Source organism: Podarcis gaigeae (assembly GCF_964106915.1).
Source record: "Podarcis gaigeae genome assembly, chromosome: 14".
In the NCBI taxonomy this organism is placed as follows: Eukaryota; Metazoa; Chordata; class Lepidosauria; order Squamata; family Lacertidae; genus Podarcis; species Podarcis gaigeae.
In genome coordinates this window covers 50,597,482-50,612,466 of record NC_139690.1, presented here as the reverse complement: position 1 = coordinate 50,612,466, position 14,985 = coordinate 50,597,482, and the positions used below count along the sequence as shown (strand labels likewise).

Sequence of the window (14,985 nt, the reverse complement as noted above, 5' to 3'; positions counted from 1 at the left end):
CCTCCCCATGAGTACTTTCCAGGTGACAGAGGGGAGTTGGCAGTTTCCTGCCCCCTGAGGGAAGATCTGATCATTGTCCTTTGTTTCAGTCCATACTGAATCAACTCCCATATGCAAGTTCTTTGTGATCTTGATTGTCTTCTGTTTGGGATCATCAGGGTTGGCATGGGCAGGGCTCCTGTGGATGTGCTGAGACAGTGAAGGGATTATGGCTGACCAGGACTAAGCCACCCCCCTTTGTTAGTTCTTGTCATATGGAGTAAAAATAAAAATGGAACAGTGCACATCCGATGTATGGTTGATTTTCTATGAATTTATTTTTTTAAAAAAAAATATATTTATTAAGGTTTTTGAATACAAATGCATAAACAATAAACATTATTTATATCATAACATAATTTCATCACTTCTTTGGACTCCCTCACGTCTCCCGCTCTCACTTACATCGTTAAAAAAGGTTTTTCCAAGCAAATTACCATCTTGTTTACAATCTTATATCCGCTCATTTAAATAGGATCTAGCAGTTCTCCAAAAGATTTATATTTTCCTTAATCTCACTTATCGTCGAATTCGGATCTAATTCAGTGGTGGGCAGGTGGCGCTGTGGGTTAAAGCCTCAGCGCCTAGGACTTGCCGATCGAAAGGTCGGCGGTTCGAATCCCTGCGGCGGGGTGCGCTCCCGCTGCTCGGTCCCAGCGCCTGCCAACCTAGCAGTTCGAAAGCACCTCCGGGTGCAAGTAGATAAATAGGGACCACTTACCAGCGGGAAGGTAAACGGCGTTTCCGTGTGCGGCTCTGGCTCGCCAGAGCAGCGATGTCACACTGGCCACGTGACCCGGAAGTGTCTCCGGACAGCGCTGGCCCCCGGCCTCTTGAGTGAGATGGGCGCACAACCCCAGAGTCTGTCAAGACTGGCCCGTACGGGCAGGGGTACCTTTACCTTTACCTTTATCCTTCTTAACATTCAACCAAATTACAATATTTTTGTAAATAAATCTTAAATTTCTTCCAGTCTTCTTCAACCCTCTCTTCTCCCAGGTCCCGGATTCTGCCAGTCATCTCGGCCAGTTGCATATAGTCCATCAGATGCATCTGCCACTCTTCCAGTGTAGGTAGATCTTGAGTTTTCCAACTCTTAGCGATGAGTATCCTTGCTGCCGTTGTTGCATACATAAAGAATGTTTGGTCCTTCTTTAACATAATTTTCTATGAATTTATAACAGAAATGTGGCGTATGTAGTGTGTGAGTGTGTAGTTTATACAAACAGAATGATTGGGGTGGGGGGGTTCCTGCTACAAAGTCTTCTGCCAGGAGGGCTGGCTATCCCAGGGCCGGGCCAGCTTTATTTCCACACCATTGGACCCAGGGCAGACCCAGATCCGCAGCTGGCGCTGCCTGCAAGTGGCAGAAAACCCAGACCACCCGCTTTCCTCGGCGCTGAGGTCTCTCTTCTTCGGCTCTGCACACTAAGACGATTTCTTGTGTGATCCTGTTAAGGCAAATCCCTCGACTCAGCAGGAATTTGCTAAGTTTGGATTAGCTTGCATCTGTATTCATCTCCTTCCCTCCCCCCAAGTGCTCCCTGGCATTGAAGTCCTCTCCCCTCTCCTCTGGCTTCCGAGTATTTCCACACTGAATCGGCCACAATTCTTAAGAAACCACTTCCAAAAAAACAACCGCAGCCCCAAACCACAGACTGGACTCTCCCCTCGGGGCTAGATCATCAGAAGAGCTTCTGCCAGAGTTGGATTACAGTTGAGATGCAAAAGAGAAGCTAGGAAGGGGAGAAAATGTGAGTCCTCATTGCCAGTTTTTCGCCATCCTGGCACCCTCCAGGTGTTCTGGACTACAATTCCCATCATCCCTGGCAACTGGTCTTGCTAGGTAGTGATGATGGGAGTTGTAGTCCAAAAACAGCTGGGAACCCAAGTGGGAACGCTGGTGTAGGCCAAAACATCACAAGGCTCACAATGGTAAAGTTGGAAATGATGGCTGGTGTGTGTTGCAGAAATGGGAGTTAAGTAGTCCAGCTGTTGGAAGTTTGGGTACAACTCACTTTAGAGCATATGATTTTTCTCATGGGTTTAAACCAGGGGTCAGCAAACCTTTTCAGCAGGGAGCTGGTCCACTGTCCCCCACACCTTGTGGGGGGCCGGACTATATTTTGAAAAAAAATATGAATGAATTCCTATGCCCCACAAGTAACCGAGACACATTCTACTCATGTAAAAACACACTGATTCCTGGACCGTTTGCGGGCCGGATTTAGAAGGCAATTGGGCTGGATCCAGCCTTCGTTTGCCTACCCATGGTTTAAACCGATGGGGTGAGGGACAGATATCTTTAACCTCTTGAAACGAACCCTCTCCCGCCCTCTCTCATATGAGACCGATATTCTCGGGTTGCATCCTGCTCACAACTTCCTCCTCCTCACATTTCTCAATCTTCAGAGAGCAGAGGAGCAAGCATGGCTGTCTTGTTCTTCTCTAGACCAGCTGGTGAGACTAGAACCACAAACTCTTTTCTCCAAGTTATGTATGTCCTACAATGGACAACTTTATTGCTTCCTTACCTATGAGCATCTCTGAGTGTGTGTTTGCCATGAGCAGAGTCTGCTCTTTAACAAAGCTTCACTCATTTAAGGGCTGCTCACTCTTGAAACGGTTGCAATAGGCCGATCCTGCTATCCCATTACTATAAGTGCAAAATCTTCGTTTAGAGGCAGAGCAGGAAACTGATAGGTGCGGGGTCAGAAAGTTGCTTTGTGCACAAAACAAGGGGCAGGATCCCATTGCACAGTGTGTTAACCGCTAGTCCCTGTGCATGCATTGTGTCAAATGCAACCGCCTACACTCCATACGTAAAGTAATTCTTTATGGGTTCTCATCTGAAAGTTATTCTAACTGTGGCGGTCAACCACTGGCGGTGCCTGCTGAGAGTTGCTAGAAAAATACCAAGCCCTCAAGTTATTAGCAGCTTTGGTGTCTGGGAGGGTATTTCCGTAAGCAGTTTACGTGGCAGCAAACCCTGGCAGGGTGGCAGTAAAAGGGGAACCATACACAGTCAGAGCTGATTTACTGGAACTAAACAGTTGCGTTCTGGCTATATATTTGGACGGTTGTTGCAAGACCCTGTGGGGAAGTACAGTATGCCCTCAATTGATGTGGAGGTTACGTTGTGGGGGTCGCGCCTAAAGCCCAAATTATATATATTCAAAACAGATTGGGTGCAATGGTGGGTGGGTTTGCCAAAGCCTTTTTCCTGGCTGCCCCCCCCCCCCTTATTTATTGCCTAGTGGATAAAGCTAAACGTAAGTTACAAGCTTACTGCAAAGTCCTCCACCATCTCCGGGTCATAAAATCATGAAAAAAGACTGCACAACAGTCTTTTCTACTGTTAACTGAAAATTCCTTTAAGTGTTTTAAATTGGTTTTAACTGGTTTTTATCTAAAATTTTCCTATTTCTTGTAAACCATCATGGTTTTATAACAATCAAACAGTATATAAATTTCATCAAATACAGTGGTACCTCGGGTTAAGTACTTAATTTGTTCCGGAGGTCCGTTCTTAACCTGAAGCACCACTTTAGCTAATGGGGCCTCCCGGTGCTGCCATGCCGCCAGAGCACAATTTCTGTTCTCATCCTGAAGCAAAGTTCTTAACCCGAAGTACTATTTCTGGGTTAGTGGAGTCTGTAACCTGAAGCATATGTAACCCAAGGTACCACTGTAAATACAAATGCACTGAGCATCTGCAGGAAAGAGCTATTGGTATTTGGCCAAAGTAGGACCCTCTTGTAAAGCTCTCACTGCCTCGTCACCCAGAGGAGATTCTTCCTCACCATGCAGGCGATCAGGCTAGTCACCACTTACAAGCCTGAAACAAAGTTCATTGTGTTACTCTTTCCCCCCCTCACAACAGGACCAAGGTCACAAAGCTCACTTGTCCAGGCCTGCTCAGGGATGGTCTCAACCAACAGGGGACCAAGAGGTCATTCTCCTGACCTACCTATGTGTGTGCAATTAAAAAAAGACCATGTGAACCAGCATCCCCAAAAGGCTCGTTTAGGAAGCCCTTCTCATGATTTGGGGAATTAACTGGTTCTGAGGAATGCCAGGTCGAATGGAGAGAGGACTCATTTGCCAAATTACACATTTTGCTCATTCTGCATGAATAGGGTAAGTCAACAGCACATTTGTGGGTTCTGAACATGCTGCCTACTCTTTGCATTCAAACTACAGGAAGGAAGGATGTTCGGTTTTAGATCTTAACATCTCACAACCACTTTTGCAAACAGCCTGAATGCAGCTAAAAGAGGAAGGATAAGCTTCAGGGAGATGTTTAATAAATGGCAGGTTGATGGGGGAGGGCAGAAAGACCTCGTGTTTTAGATAAACCCCTTAAGGCAGACTCCCCCACCTTCTGCTTCCGGTGTGCATACTTGGAAAACAAACATGCAGCTTTCCCTCAAACATTTGCAAACGGCTTTTTCCACATGTTAAGCTCTCCTTTTCGGTCTCGACTCCAAAATAGCTCCCCCTGTGATCTACGCCCCAGTCATTTCCCTTTACACACAAACACAAGGAAAGGGCAGGTAGGCACATCAGAACTGGAACACACGGCAATAGTTTGAAAACAAGACAGTGTAGGAACTTCAGTGAAGCTGACATGATTTCCCCCCCTGGCCGGCTGGTTGGCTTCACTAAAGAGGCGGCAATGTGGAAAGGGCCATACCAGGATGCCACCCAACACACCATGGTAGGGCAGTGTGCCAGTGTAGCTGAAGAACAGTCTAAGTCAGCAGCTGGGACAGGCCAGGGGGAAAGCTGTTTCATTGACACAATCTTCAAGGAGACATTTCCCTGTGAAGAAAGGTTGCAGCGCTTGGAACTCTTTTGTTCAAAGAAACGGCAAGTTTATAGATGTACACAAGGCATGGATGAAGTGGACAGAGAAAAGCTTCTCTCGAACTCCAAATCATGGACATCCATTGAAACTGAAAGTTGGAAGATCCAGGATGAGAGAGATTCTTTTTCCGTGCCTAGTTAAACTGTGGAACTCACTCCCGCAGGAAGCAACAACGGGTCACCAAACTTTAGAAGAGGATGAGCAAACTCAAGAGAGAGAAGGCTATCAATGGCTACTAGACTAGGCTCTGCCCTTTCCTAATAGTAAATCTTAATAATAATAATAATAATAATAATAATAATAATAATAATAATTTCTTTGTACCCCGCCGATCTGGCTGGGTTTCCCCAGCCACTCTGGGTGGCTTCCAACAGAACACTAAAATACAATAACCTATTAAACATTAAAAGCTTCCCTAAACAGGGCTGCCTTCAGGTGTCGTCTAAAAGTCTGGTAGTTGTTGTTCTCTTTGACATCTGGTTGGAGGGCATTCCACAGGGAGGGCGCCACTACCGAGAAGGCCCTCTGCCTGGTTCCCTGTAACTTGGCTTCTCGCAGCGAGGGAACCGCCAGAAGGCCCTCAGAGCTGGACTTCAGTGTCCGAGACCCTCGTCTCACGCAGAGAGCGCGCTTCCCTTTCTTCCTTCACTCTGGGAGATTTTTCCTTCCCTGCCTCTCACAGGGGGCCTTTTGCCAACCATTCCTTCCATGTACTGAGGTAGATCTTCACTCACCCCACCATCCCTGGAGGGAAAGGGGCTGCCATTCTGTGGTTCACCTCAGATACCCAAATGTCTTGGGGCTGCCCTGCTCTGCCTCCATGGTGATGCTTCTGAATCCCATTTGCTGGAAGTCACGGGAGTTGAGAGTTGCTCTTGTGCTCAGGTCTGGCTTTGCTGGTGTCCCACCGGCATCTGGTTGGCCACTGTGAGAACCGGAGGGTGGGCTTGATGGACCTTCTTCTCATGCTCTTATGATGGCAGAGTTGACTTTTGAAGCAGAACATGTGTACAATAGCAACGTACGTGAACTGAAGCATGTCTTGAGTCCAGGGGAGACATCCCTCATCATTACAGAACGTGAAAAGGGATTCCACCCACATGGGAAGATGCAATTGTGGCAATTCCCAAGGAAATCCCTGCTCTGCTTGAAGCCTGAAAAAGGCTCCATGCCACAGAGAAGCTGTGCGAATGTGGAACAAAGACAAGGAGGTGGAAGAGAGGCCCCACGGCTACAGTCAACTCGATTCCCCCCCTGAGAAAGAGGGTACATCATGATTAGCAAGAGATCAACCGTTAAAAGGTTGTAGGAAGAGCTTGGCTGCTGGATCCAGCCGAAGGCCCACATAGCCCTGCTTCCTGTTCTCCCCGGGGGGGGGGGCGCAACCAGGTGCCTCTTGAAAGCCCACAAGTGAGACCTGAGCACAATGTCTCCCCACCTGAGATTTCCCGCAACTGGCATTCAGCCTGAGACAGACGAGACAGGATGCAATCATGGCCAATGGCCACTGATTATCCTTCATGAATTGCTCTAATACTCTTTTCCAAAGCCATCCATGTGGGCGATCATCCCTACATGTGGTGTTGGCAGATTCCATAGCCACCTCATGAGAAGAGAAGACTCCCTGGAAAAGACCCTGACATTGGGAAAGATGGAGGGCACAAGGAGAAGGGGAGGACAGAGGACAAGATGGTTGGACAGTGTTCTCGAAGCTACCAGCATGAGTTTGACCAAACTGCGGGAGGCAGTGGAAGACAGGAGTGCCTGGCGTGCTCTGGTCCATGGGATCACGAAGAGGTGGACACGACTAAATGACTAAACAACAACAAAATAGCATTCTGTGAAGAACTTCCTTTGGTCTGTGCTGAATCTCCCAGTGTTCAGGTTGTCCTCCAATGCAGAGAAAAGCTTCTCCCAATCCACTTTCACCACGACACACCTCTGCCACCATGCTCCCTTATTCACCTCATTTCCCCCCAGCAACCAGGAAGCCCAAGATGTTGTAACCTTTCCCCCCAGCGGAGTTTGCTTCCCAACCTGATTTATTTGGCTTTCCCTTTTCTAAACCTCTTCCACGAAAGAGGAGGAAGAAAAGTCTGTGAGCCTGGCCGCTTGTCTGATCCAGTTCACAATGTGACATGCTCAAGTTTTAGATATATCCACAAAGGACCATCACCTGCTACTGTTGCAGCACATCAGCACTGATCTGGAAGTGTGGGAGCCCCGATCCACTTAAAAACAGAACACATCTTGGGGGTGCAGAGAGAAAAGACTGTTGTAAACTTAGGCTATCTCCGAGCAAAGAGTCAGCTGCTTTCTACGCTACAAATCAGTGGAGCTTACAGGCTAGTTTTTAACTGTAAGAGTTTATCCCAGAGAATGCCAGGCATTTTGACAAGGCAGCCAGCTGATCGTTCTATTAGAGGTCCCTAGCTCTGGTCCCCCCCCCCCTGCACAAAACTACAGTGCCAGTCACCCCTAAACTAGTCTAAGTCTGCACTGTAGCAAGGCCAAGATTTTCTGACCCTTCGCAGCCCAGCGCCATCCATCAAAGGAGTTCCTTTGAACAAAGCTTTGGCTTACAGCACTTTCCTCATCCTGGTGCCCTTCAGATATTTTGGATATTTTGGTCATGCTGCCTGGGGCTAATGGGAGCTGTAGTCTCAAAAATAATCTGGGGGGTGGGCAAGGCGAGTTTACAGTCTTCCCCAGGGGCCATTGTATTATGCAAAACTTTCAGGATTCTGAAGGTCACTCAGCGTTTGAATCTGAGAATGCAAATCTGCACGGAGAGGTTGGAACATATCACCAGTTCCCCACCCTGTCTGCTGTGATGCAAGGCGGGCTTTGGGAAATTCAGTTTGCCTACCCCTCAAGCACTGGAGGAGAGAGGTGTCACTCAGACACCCCGCCAAGAAGAGGCAATCTGGATTTTTGCCCCACTTCCCCCCGACACCCCCCACCCCACAACATCTCTAGGCAACCTGACCTGGCCACTGTGAGCTCCGGCGAGCTCCTCCGCTCCGTTCCCACGGAAAAGCACCACACAAGCGGCTGCCGAGTCTTTTCTCAGCCCCCGGGAGAAAAGGGGCTTTGTTAGCTTGCCTGGGGAGACAGCGTGAGAGCAGAGCCGCTAGGCTCTGGGAAGGCCGAGAGGACAAACAAGGCGGAACAAAAAACCCAGAAGAAAGACGGAATCCGTGAAGGGGGAAAAGGGGCCAGCTTTTCCCAGGATTGTCGGTAGGTATTGGGGGCATCGCCCACCTCCGGGCTCCCAGACATGCGTAGCGGCTAGAGATCCATGCTGGAGCGTCTCTGCTGGGTGGCCAAGATGCAAGGTGACCTTGAGAAATGGCCCATGAGAGAGATGGAAGGATGCTCTAAAGACCCGGCTACCCAGCTGGGTCACCAATGGCTCGGCAGTAGCAAGACACGGCTGCCACAGGCTAAGGGAGTTATCACTAGGGATGCTTGAACCACTAGGGATGTTTTGCTCATTCCTCAGTTTGAAGCAAACAGACCCAATTCCTACTCCCTGCGCAAGGGCATGAGGAGAGCCCTGCCAGATCAAATGCCCATCGAGACCAGCATCCTGTTCTCACAGGTGCCTGTGGATAGCCAGAAAGAAGGAGCAACAGCTCTCTGCTTCCGCTCACCTGGGATTCCCGGCCTCCAACAGCAGAGGGAGATCATAGATACTGTGGATTGTGGTCAATGATAGCTGCCTTCTCCACGGTAATACATGGAGCAGAAAGCAGTTGTCCTTTGGCTTTTGCACTCCTCTGAGTTCGGGGGAAACTGTAAAACTGGGGGTTTACAAAGTGCTGCGCAAGTGACTGCCTCCGTGTATCTTTTGCACCCGGTTTCTTTAAAAATAATTAGGGTAGCAGTTAGATTTTTCTGGAGTTGTATAGATGCAACATCAGGCACTAATTTGATCCGCAGGACAAAAATGGATCAAACCAGTGCTAAAATTCACCATCAGCAATGGGCTTAGTCATTCTCTCTGTCCTGCCTTAGTTTCTCCACCTGTAAAAAGAAACCCATCCTGTGTTGGTATACAGAGGCAGAATGAAAAAAGAACCCACATTTTGAGAATTAAGATGGTTGTATAAATAATAATTTTTGAAAATCACTAGCACTTTAATGCTAATTTTTTAAGCCACGAAACTTCCCAATTCTTCATCTCCAGTTGCTTTGGGGGCATCCTGGAATTCCAGTCACAGTTTAGGAAAGGGGAGCACTTGGTGACTGAAGACATCCCCCCTCTTGGCTCTAAAACAAGCCTGAGAATTCTTTTTTTTTTTCCTCCCTCCCCTTTTTCTTTATGCAAATGAGCCTGGTCTTAAGTCTCTGCTTTACATCTGACAAAGCTCAGTCCAGCGACACAAATTGCATTTCATGCTCCTCAGTCTCCAATCTTCCTGAGAGAGAGAACACAGAGAAGAGAAAGAGGGAGGGAAAGATTTGGGGAGGAGGGAATAAACAGGCACCGGAGCCTGAGAAGAGGGAATCATTAAAGCCATCAGTTTGTTAGGGAGCAGATTTAAATAATGAAGCAGCTCTCCAGCAGTACACCAAGGGGGAACCTTTGCAAAGATCCCTTGCAGAGATGCTATATAGGACAGGCTTTGCCAACCTGGCCTTTTCCAGATGTTTTGGCTGAGTGATGCTGATGGGAGCTGTGGTCCAAAACATCTGGAAGCTGCCACCACGTTGCAAAGCCTGAACTAAGGGGAACGAGGCCAAGTCCACATAACCTAACAGTCACAGGAATGCTCAGCTACACAAGCCAATGTGTTAAATAATAATAATCCCTCTACTCTCCACCTTGTAAGCTGGTCTGACACCAGATTCAACCAGTTAACCATTCCCCTTAGAATTGCCATTTCAGGCTGAGAAGCCTTGTTTTCAGAGTGCCTTAAGCCTTTTGACAGAAGGACAGACAGTCCCCTAGCATTCCCTCAATCAAGCCTGAAAGTGGTTTAAAAAATGCAGCAGAAACCAGGGCTGATCCACCCATGAGACAATTAAGGTGACCACCTCAAGTGGCAGGATCCACAGGGACAGCAGATCCTGATGTAGATCTTTCCTCACCCCTTCTTCTCTGGGGGGGGGGGGGGAGAAACCAGTCTGGGAGTCCACCTCAGGTGCCAAATGTCTTGGACTGGCCCTGGCAGAGACACACTGTCTCTGAAGTGCTATTATCATATCTGGTCTGTACTTGGCAGAAGTTAATTCCTAGGCAAAGCAGTTCAAGGGTAGCATTCACAGCCACAGTGGCAAGAACCGCATACAGCTCAGGTGGGGGAATCGCATGCACATTTGCTTGCAGTGGTGCAGTGCAATGCTTTCTTGCTGGGAGAACAGACAGGCATGCAAAGTTTTGAATAGAAACCTCTTCTACTCAAAACCTTGCACGCCTGTCTGCCCTAACAGGTATCCAATATGGGTGTCTGTGCACACACACACACAAACACACACACATCCCCTTTGACCAACTTTGTAGCAATTGCCTAGAGCAAACTAGACTCCCGATAGAGAACAAGGCATCTCTCACCCCATTCAACACCCTTCTCAGTTTATCAGAGAATCTCAACTGATAACGTTGCCCCGTTGCCTCCATTTGCAGGGGAGAAATGCATTTAGAGTAACTGACGGGCATCCACACTCTGAAAAGGGTTTGTCGAGGAGGAAGGGACAGCTTGAGCATGTGCAGAGTGCCTTTCTCTAACCATTGAGTCAACCACAGAGCGGTTCTGCCCATTTCAGAGTAGGGATTGCATGTCAAGTTTCAGATACACGCCTCTCTTTTGAAGCAAGCACTACTGCAACGCGTGGAAACAATGAAAGCCACAAAACGAAAACCTGTGTGTGTATGCACTCAAGCAAGCGAAATAAGCCTCCCTTGACGGAAACCATTTATAGGAGGGCAGCAAAAGAGGGAGGGAGGGAGGCTGGCTGTGTGGGCTTGTGGCAGAGGAGCGTGCCTCACTTTCCCTCCCTGGGGGGCAAGGGCGGAGACGGCACAGATCAAGGCGCTGGGCTTGCAGTTACTCGCCAGCCCGCATCCTTCCTGCTCATTAGCACGCCGTTGGCACGGGCTGGCACCGTGCGGCAGCCGCCCACTCGCTGCAGGCAACCCGCGCTTTTCTGGATGGGTGCTAGCGATCCGAGGGGCCTCTGCGCGCGCGGAAGCGGGTTCCCCGGGGCTTCCTTGCCACCACCACAAACTCGTTTCCAGGTCAAGGCTCAGCCTGGAAGATACGCTGCCCGGGAACACAGCACCCCCAAAAGAGGGAGTTTCCACAGCACAACTCCTCAACCTATTTCCCGTCCCAAAGCTCAGCTTTGGCACCGCCAGCAATGCTGGAAGCCGAGTGTACCCTTGAGCATGCACAGAGTGCATTCATCCAACACCACCACAAGTCTTCCAGCAACAGGGGATCGGGTTTTTGTTTTGTTGGCAGTCATCTTTTTTAAAAATAAATGCACAGCATCCATCCCATAACTGGGAGGTGGGAAGAGACCCGCCCCCGCGGCCCCATCTCCTTACCATGTCCTTGTTGCGCGAGATCCACGTATCCAGCAGCAGCTCCAGCCTCGACTTGTGGAACTTCTTGGTGGTCTTGACGGCGATGAAGACATCCTGGGGCGAAATGTCCTCCAGCTGCGGCCTGGCCGCCTTCCCTTCCTCCGGGCCGCCTCCCACCGCCGAGGCAGCCTCCGCCTTCCCCCGGGCCAGCTTGGAGAAGTACGCGCTGAAGCTCCGCACGTCGTGGTGGCTCTGCCCCGAGGGCAATGCAGCTCGCAAGCCCGCCGCGTCGCCGCGGGAGCCTTCGAAGGGCTGCAGGAGGAGGCCGGCGCCGCCGCCCCCCAGGCTCAGCACCTGCCCCTTCTGCTGGTCCACCACCAGCACCAGGAAGCAGGTCAGCATGGAGCCCACCAGAGACAGCAAAAGCTTCTTCCCGCAGCTTTTCAGCATCGCGGATTTCGGAGGTTTTGCAGTTTTAAGTGCAATTTTTTTTTGGGGGGGGGACAACCGCTGCCCAGGTGCGCGCGAGGCACAACAGCCCTGCCAAGACTTCCCCTGCCTCGCTCGCTCCAGCAGAAACAGCAGCAGCACCAGCCACCCCGTCCCGGGTCTCCCCTTCCTCCCAGCGCGCCGAGCTCAGCGCCGATCGCTTCGAGGCAGCGACTCAGCCGCGATTTAAAAACTCCTCTCTCCGCGGCCCCGCCCCTTTGCTCTGAGTGGCTGGCTTAGGCCGCGCCCACCGAGGGAGGGGGCGGGCTCAGAACGTTGCAACATTGCGGGACGCGGGGCCCCCGGGCTGGAAGGTAGCGGCGGGTCTCCCACGTGGCTTAGCTTGGAAAAGCGGGGCGGGGAGGACGGAGGCTATTAAAGGGAGGGAGGGTCTCCCTGGTCGTAAAGCTCGCTTGCAACAAGGCAAAGCGACGCGGTGGGGTTTTATGCGGAAGGGGACCAGCCCACGCTTGTAGATAAATCGTGCTTTAAAAAAAAAAAGTGTTGGAAAGGCATTCTTCCTCGCTCCTGCCATTCGCAAAACAGCCACTAGAATATTTTTTTGTTTGTTTTGTCTGCTTTGAAACAGGGAAAACACGCACACCCTGCAAGCTAAAAGCCCGTTCTCTGTGCTGGACTCGGTGGAGAGCGGTTCTCTGAGCATGTGTAAAATGTGCTCCCTTTGGCAGCACATACACTAAAATTGGAAGGACACAGAGAAGATTAGCTTGGTCTGAAGGCGTATCAGGAAGTTGTTAATGTTTGACGTTTTACTTTGCTTTTATATGTCCTGTAAGCCCATAACGGGACGCAGGTGGCGCTGTGCGTTAAAGCCTCAGCGCCTAGGACTTGCCGATCGAAAGGTCGGCGGTTCGAATCCCCGCGGCGGGGTGCGCTCCCGCTGCTCGGTCCCAGCGCCTGCCAACCTAGCAGTTCGAAAGCACCTCCGGGTGCAAGTAGATAAATAGGGACCGCTTACCAGCGGGAAGGTAAACAGCGTTTCCGTGTGCAGCTCTGGCTCGCCAGAGCAGCGATGTCACGCTGGCCACGTGACCCGGAAGTGTCTCCGGACAGCGCTGGCCCCTGGCCTCTTAAGTGAGATGGGCGCACAACCCCAGAGTCTGTCAAGACTGGCCCGTACGGGCAGGGGTATCTTTACCTTTACCTTTAAGCCCATAGCTGTCAATCTTCCCCTTTTTTTGCAGGAAATCTCCTTATTCCAGCACCGCTTCCCACTGCTATCCTGGACTGTTAGATATCCCATAGACAGGTGAAGCTGCTGATCCCTTATTTTCAAATCTGAAAGTTGACAGCTATGTGTAAGCCGCCCGGAGTGGCTGGGGAAACCCAGCCAGATGTGCAGTGTATTATTATTATTATTGTGCCCTTTTAGATAGCTGTTCCAAATGGTGTGACTGCGTGTTAAGGGTCAGGCGCTTTGGGGGGAAAGGATGCCTCAATTTCCTTGCCCAAAAAGTCCTTCTGGGGAGGTGAGGAAGAGGCAGTCCAGAAGTTCTGAAGCTCAGCAGGTTGGAAAACATCCCTCTGGAAAGAGTAGAAGGCCATACTCTGGGGCTAGAGGGTCAGATTGTGGCTGGATGATGGTCACCATGGATGGCTGCATGGTTTTCCTCCGCCTTCATTTTATTCCCGCTCCATGACCCTGCAAGGTCTGGGAGATGTGACTGGTGTAAGTCACCCAGTGAGTTTCATAGCGGAGTGAGGATTCAGCATAAGAGGCAAACAAGGTGTGATTAGGTCACCCAAGGAGGTCTTTCCAAGGCTGCCAACAGGATTTCCTGGGCGTCAGACGCTGTATGTGGATTAGGGCCCCTGCACTCCCCATCCCACCCTATTGAGAATAACTGCTGCTTCTGTACATGGATCTTAAAAAGGAGAGACATCACCTTCCCAACAAAGGTCCATATAGTTAAGGCTATGCTTTTCCCAGTTGTGATGTATGGAAGTGAAAGCTGGACCATAAAGAAGGCTGATCGCCGAAGAATTGATGCTTTTGAATTCTGGTGCTGGAGGAGACTCCTGAGAGTCCCATGGGCTGCAAGAAGATCAAACCTATCCATTCTAAAGGAAATCAGCCCTGAGTGCTCACTGGAAGGACAGATCCTGAAGCTGAGGCCACCTCATGAGAAGAGAAGACTCCCTGGAAAAGACCCTGATGTTGGGAAAGATGGAGGGCACAAGGAGAAGGGGACAGCAGAGGACGAGATGGTGGGACAGTGTTCGCGAAGCTACCAGCATGAGTTTGACCAAACTGCGGGAGGCAGTGGAAGACAGAAGTGCCTGGCATGCTCTGGTCCAGGGGGTCATGAAGAGTCGGACACGACAAATGTATATGCATCAACTGTAGTGAAGCCTGCCTTGCAGGACTGCTGCAAATATAAAAGCGGGGAGAGAAGAGGATAATGTTCACGACCTGCTGGGTGGAAAAGTAAGATACAAATGTATGATGTCACATAGTGCAGAGTTAAACTATGGAACTGGCTCCCACAAAAGGCCGTCACGCCCTCCCCTTGATCATTTTCATTGCCCTTTTCCAACTCTACAATATCCATTTTCAAGTGAGGCGACCAGAACTGCATGTGGTCAGACCCATTGGTTCACCTAACTAAGTGTTGCAAAGGTTGGATTAACCATTAAGCAAAATAAGCACATGCTTAGGGCATCAAGGGAAGGGCGGGGGCACCAAAGAAATTTCCCATTGCCAGATTGTTAACATTAATGGTCACAAGTTGCTCAGCTGAGCGTTCATTTTCTCAGTTGAAGTCTATTAAAAATCCCAACAGAACAACTACGCAACTAGGCAGGCTGGGTGCCTGATCTCTACCAAGCATAGAAGCAGATGTGTTACATAAGTTTTGAGAATCTAATCAGAGGCTTTGCAAATAGAGAAAGTAGGAGAAAAATTATCAAATATAAATAAAGTGGAAGTATATAAAACCAAACATCTTACTGTAGGTTTCATTTCATTTCAAAAAATAAAATTTTATTTTATGGTTTCTTATTGTTTACAATTTGAAATAGATATATATAT

At 49.6% G+C, this 14,985-nt stretch overlaps 1 protein-coding gene across 1 annotated transcript in view; it reads right to left on the bottom strand.

The window, feature by feature from the left end:
• LFNG (LFNG O-fucosylpeptide 3-beta-N-acetylglucosaminyltransferase) overlaps positions 1-12,097 on the bottom strand; it is a 34,708-nt gene extending 22,611 nt beyond the window's left edge. Inside the window, exon 1 of the mRNA XM_083711726.1 lies at positions 11,466-12,097. Within this exon, the coding sequence (XP_083567852.1) occupies positions 11,466-11,894 (429 nt within the window). The 5' untranslated portion in view covers positions 11,895-12,097. The remainder of the gene's footprint in view (positions 1-11,465) is intronic.
• Positions 12,098-14,985: the final 2,888 nt, after the last annotated feature.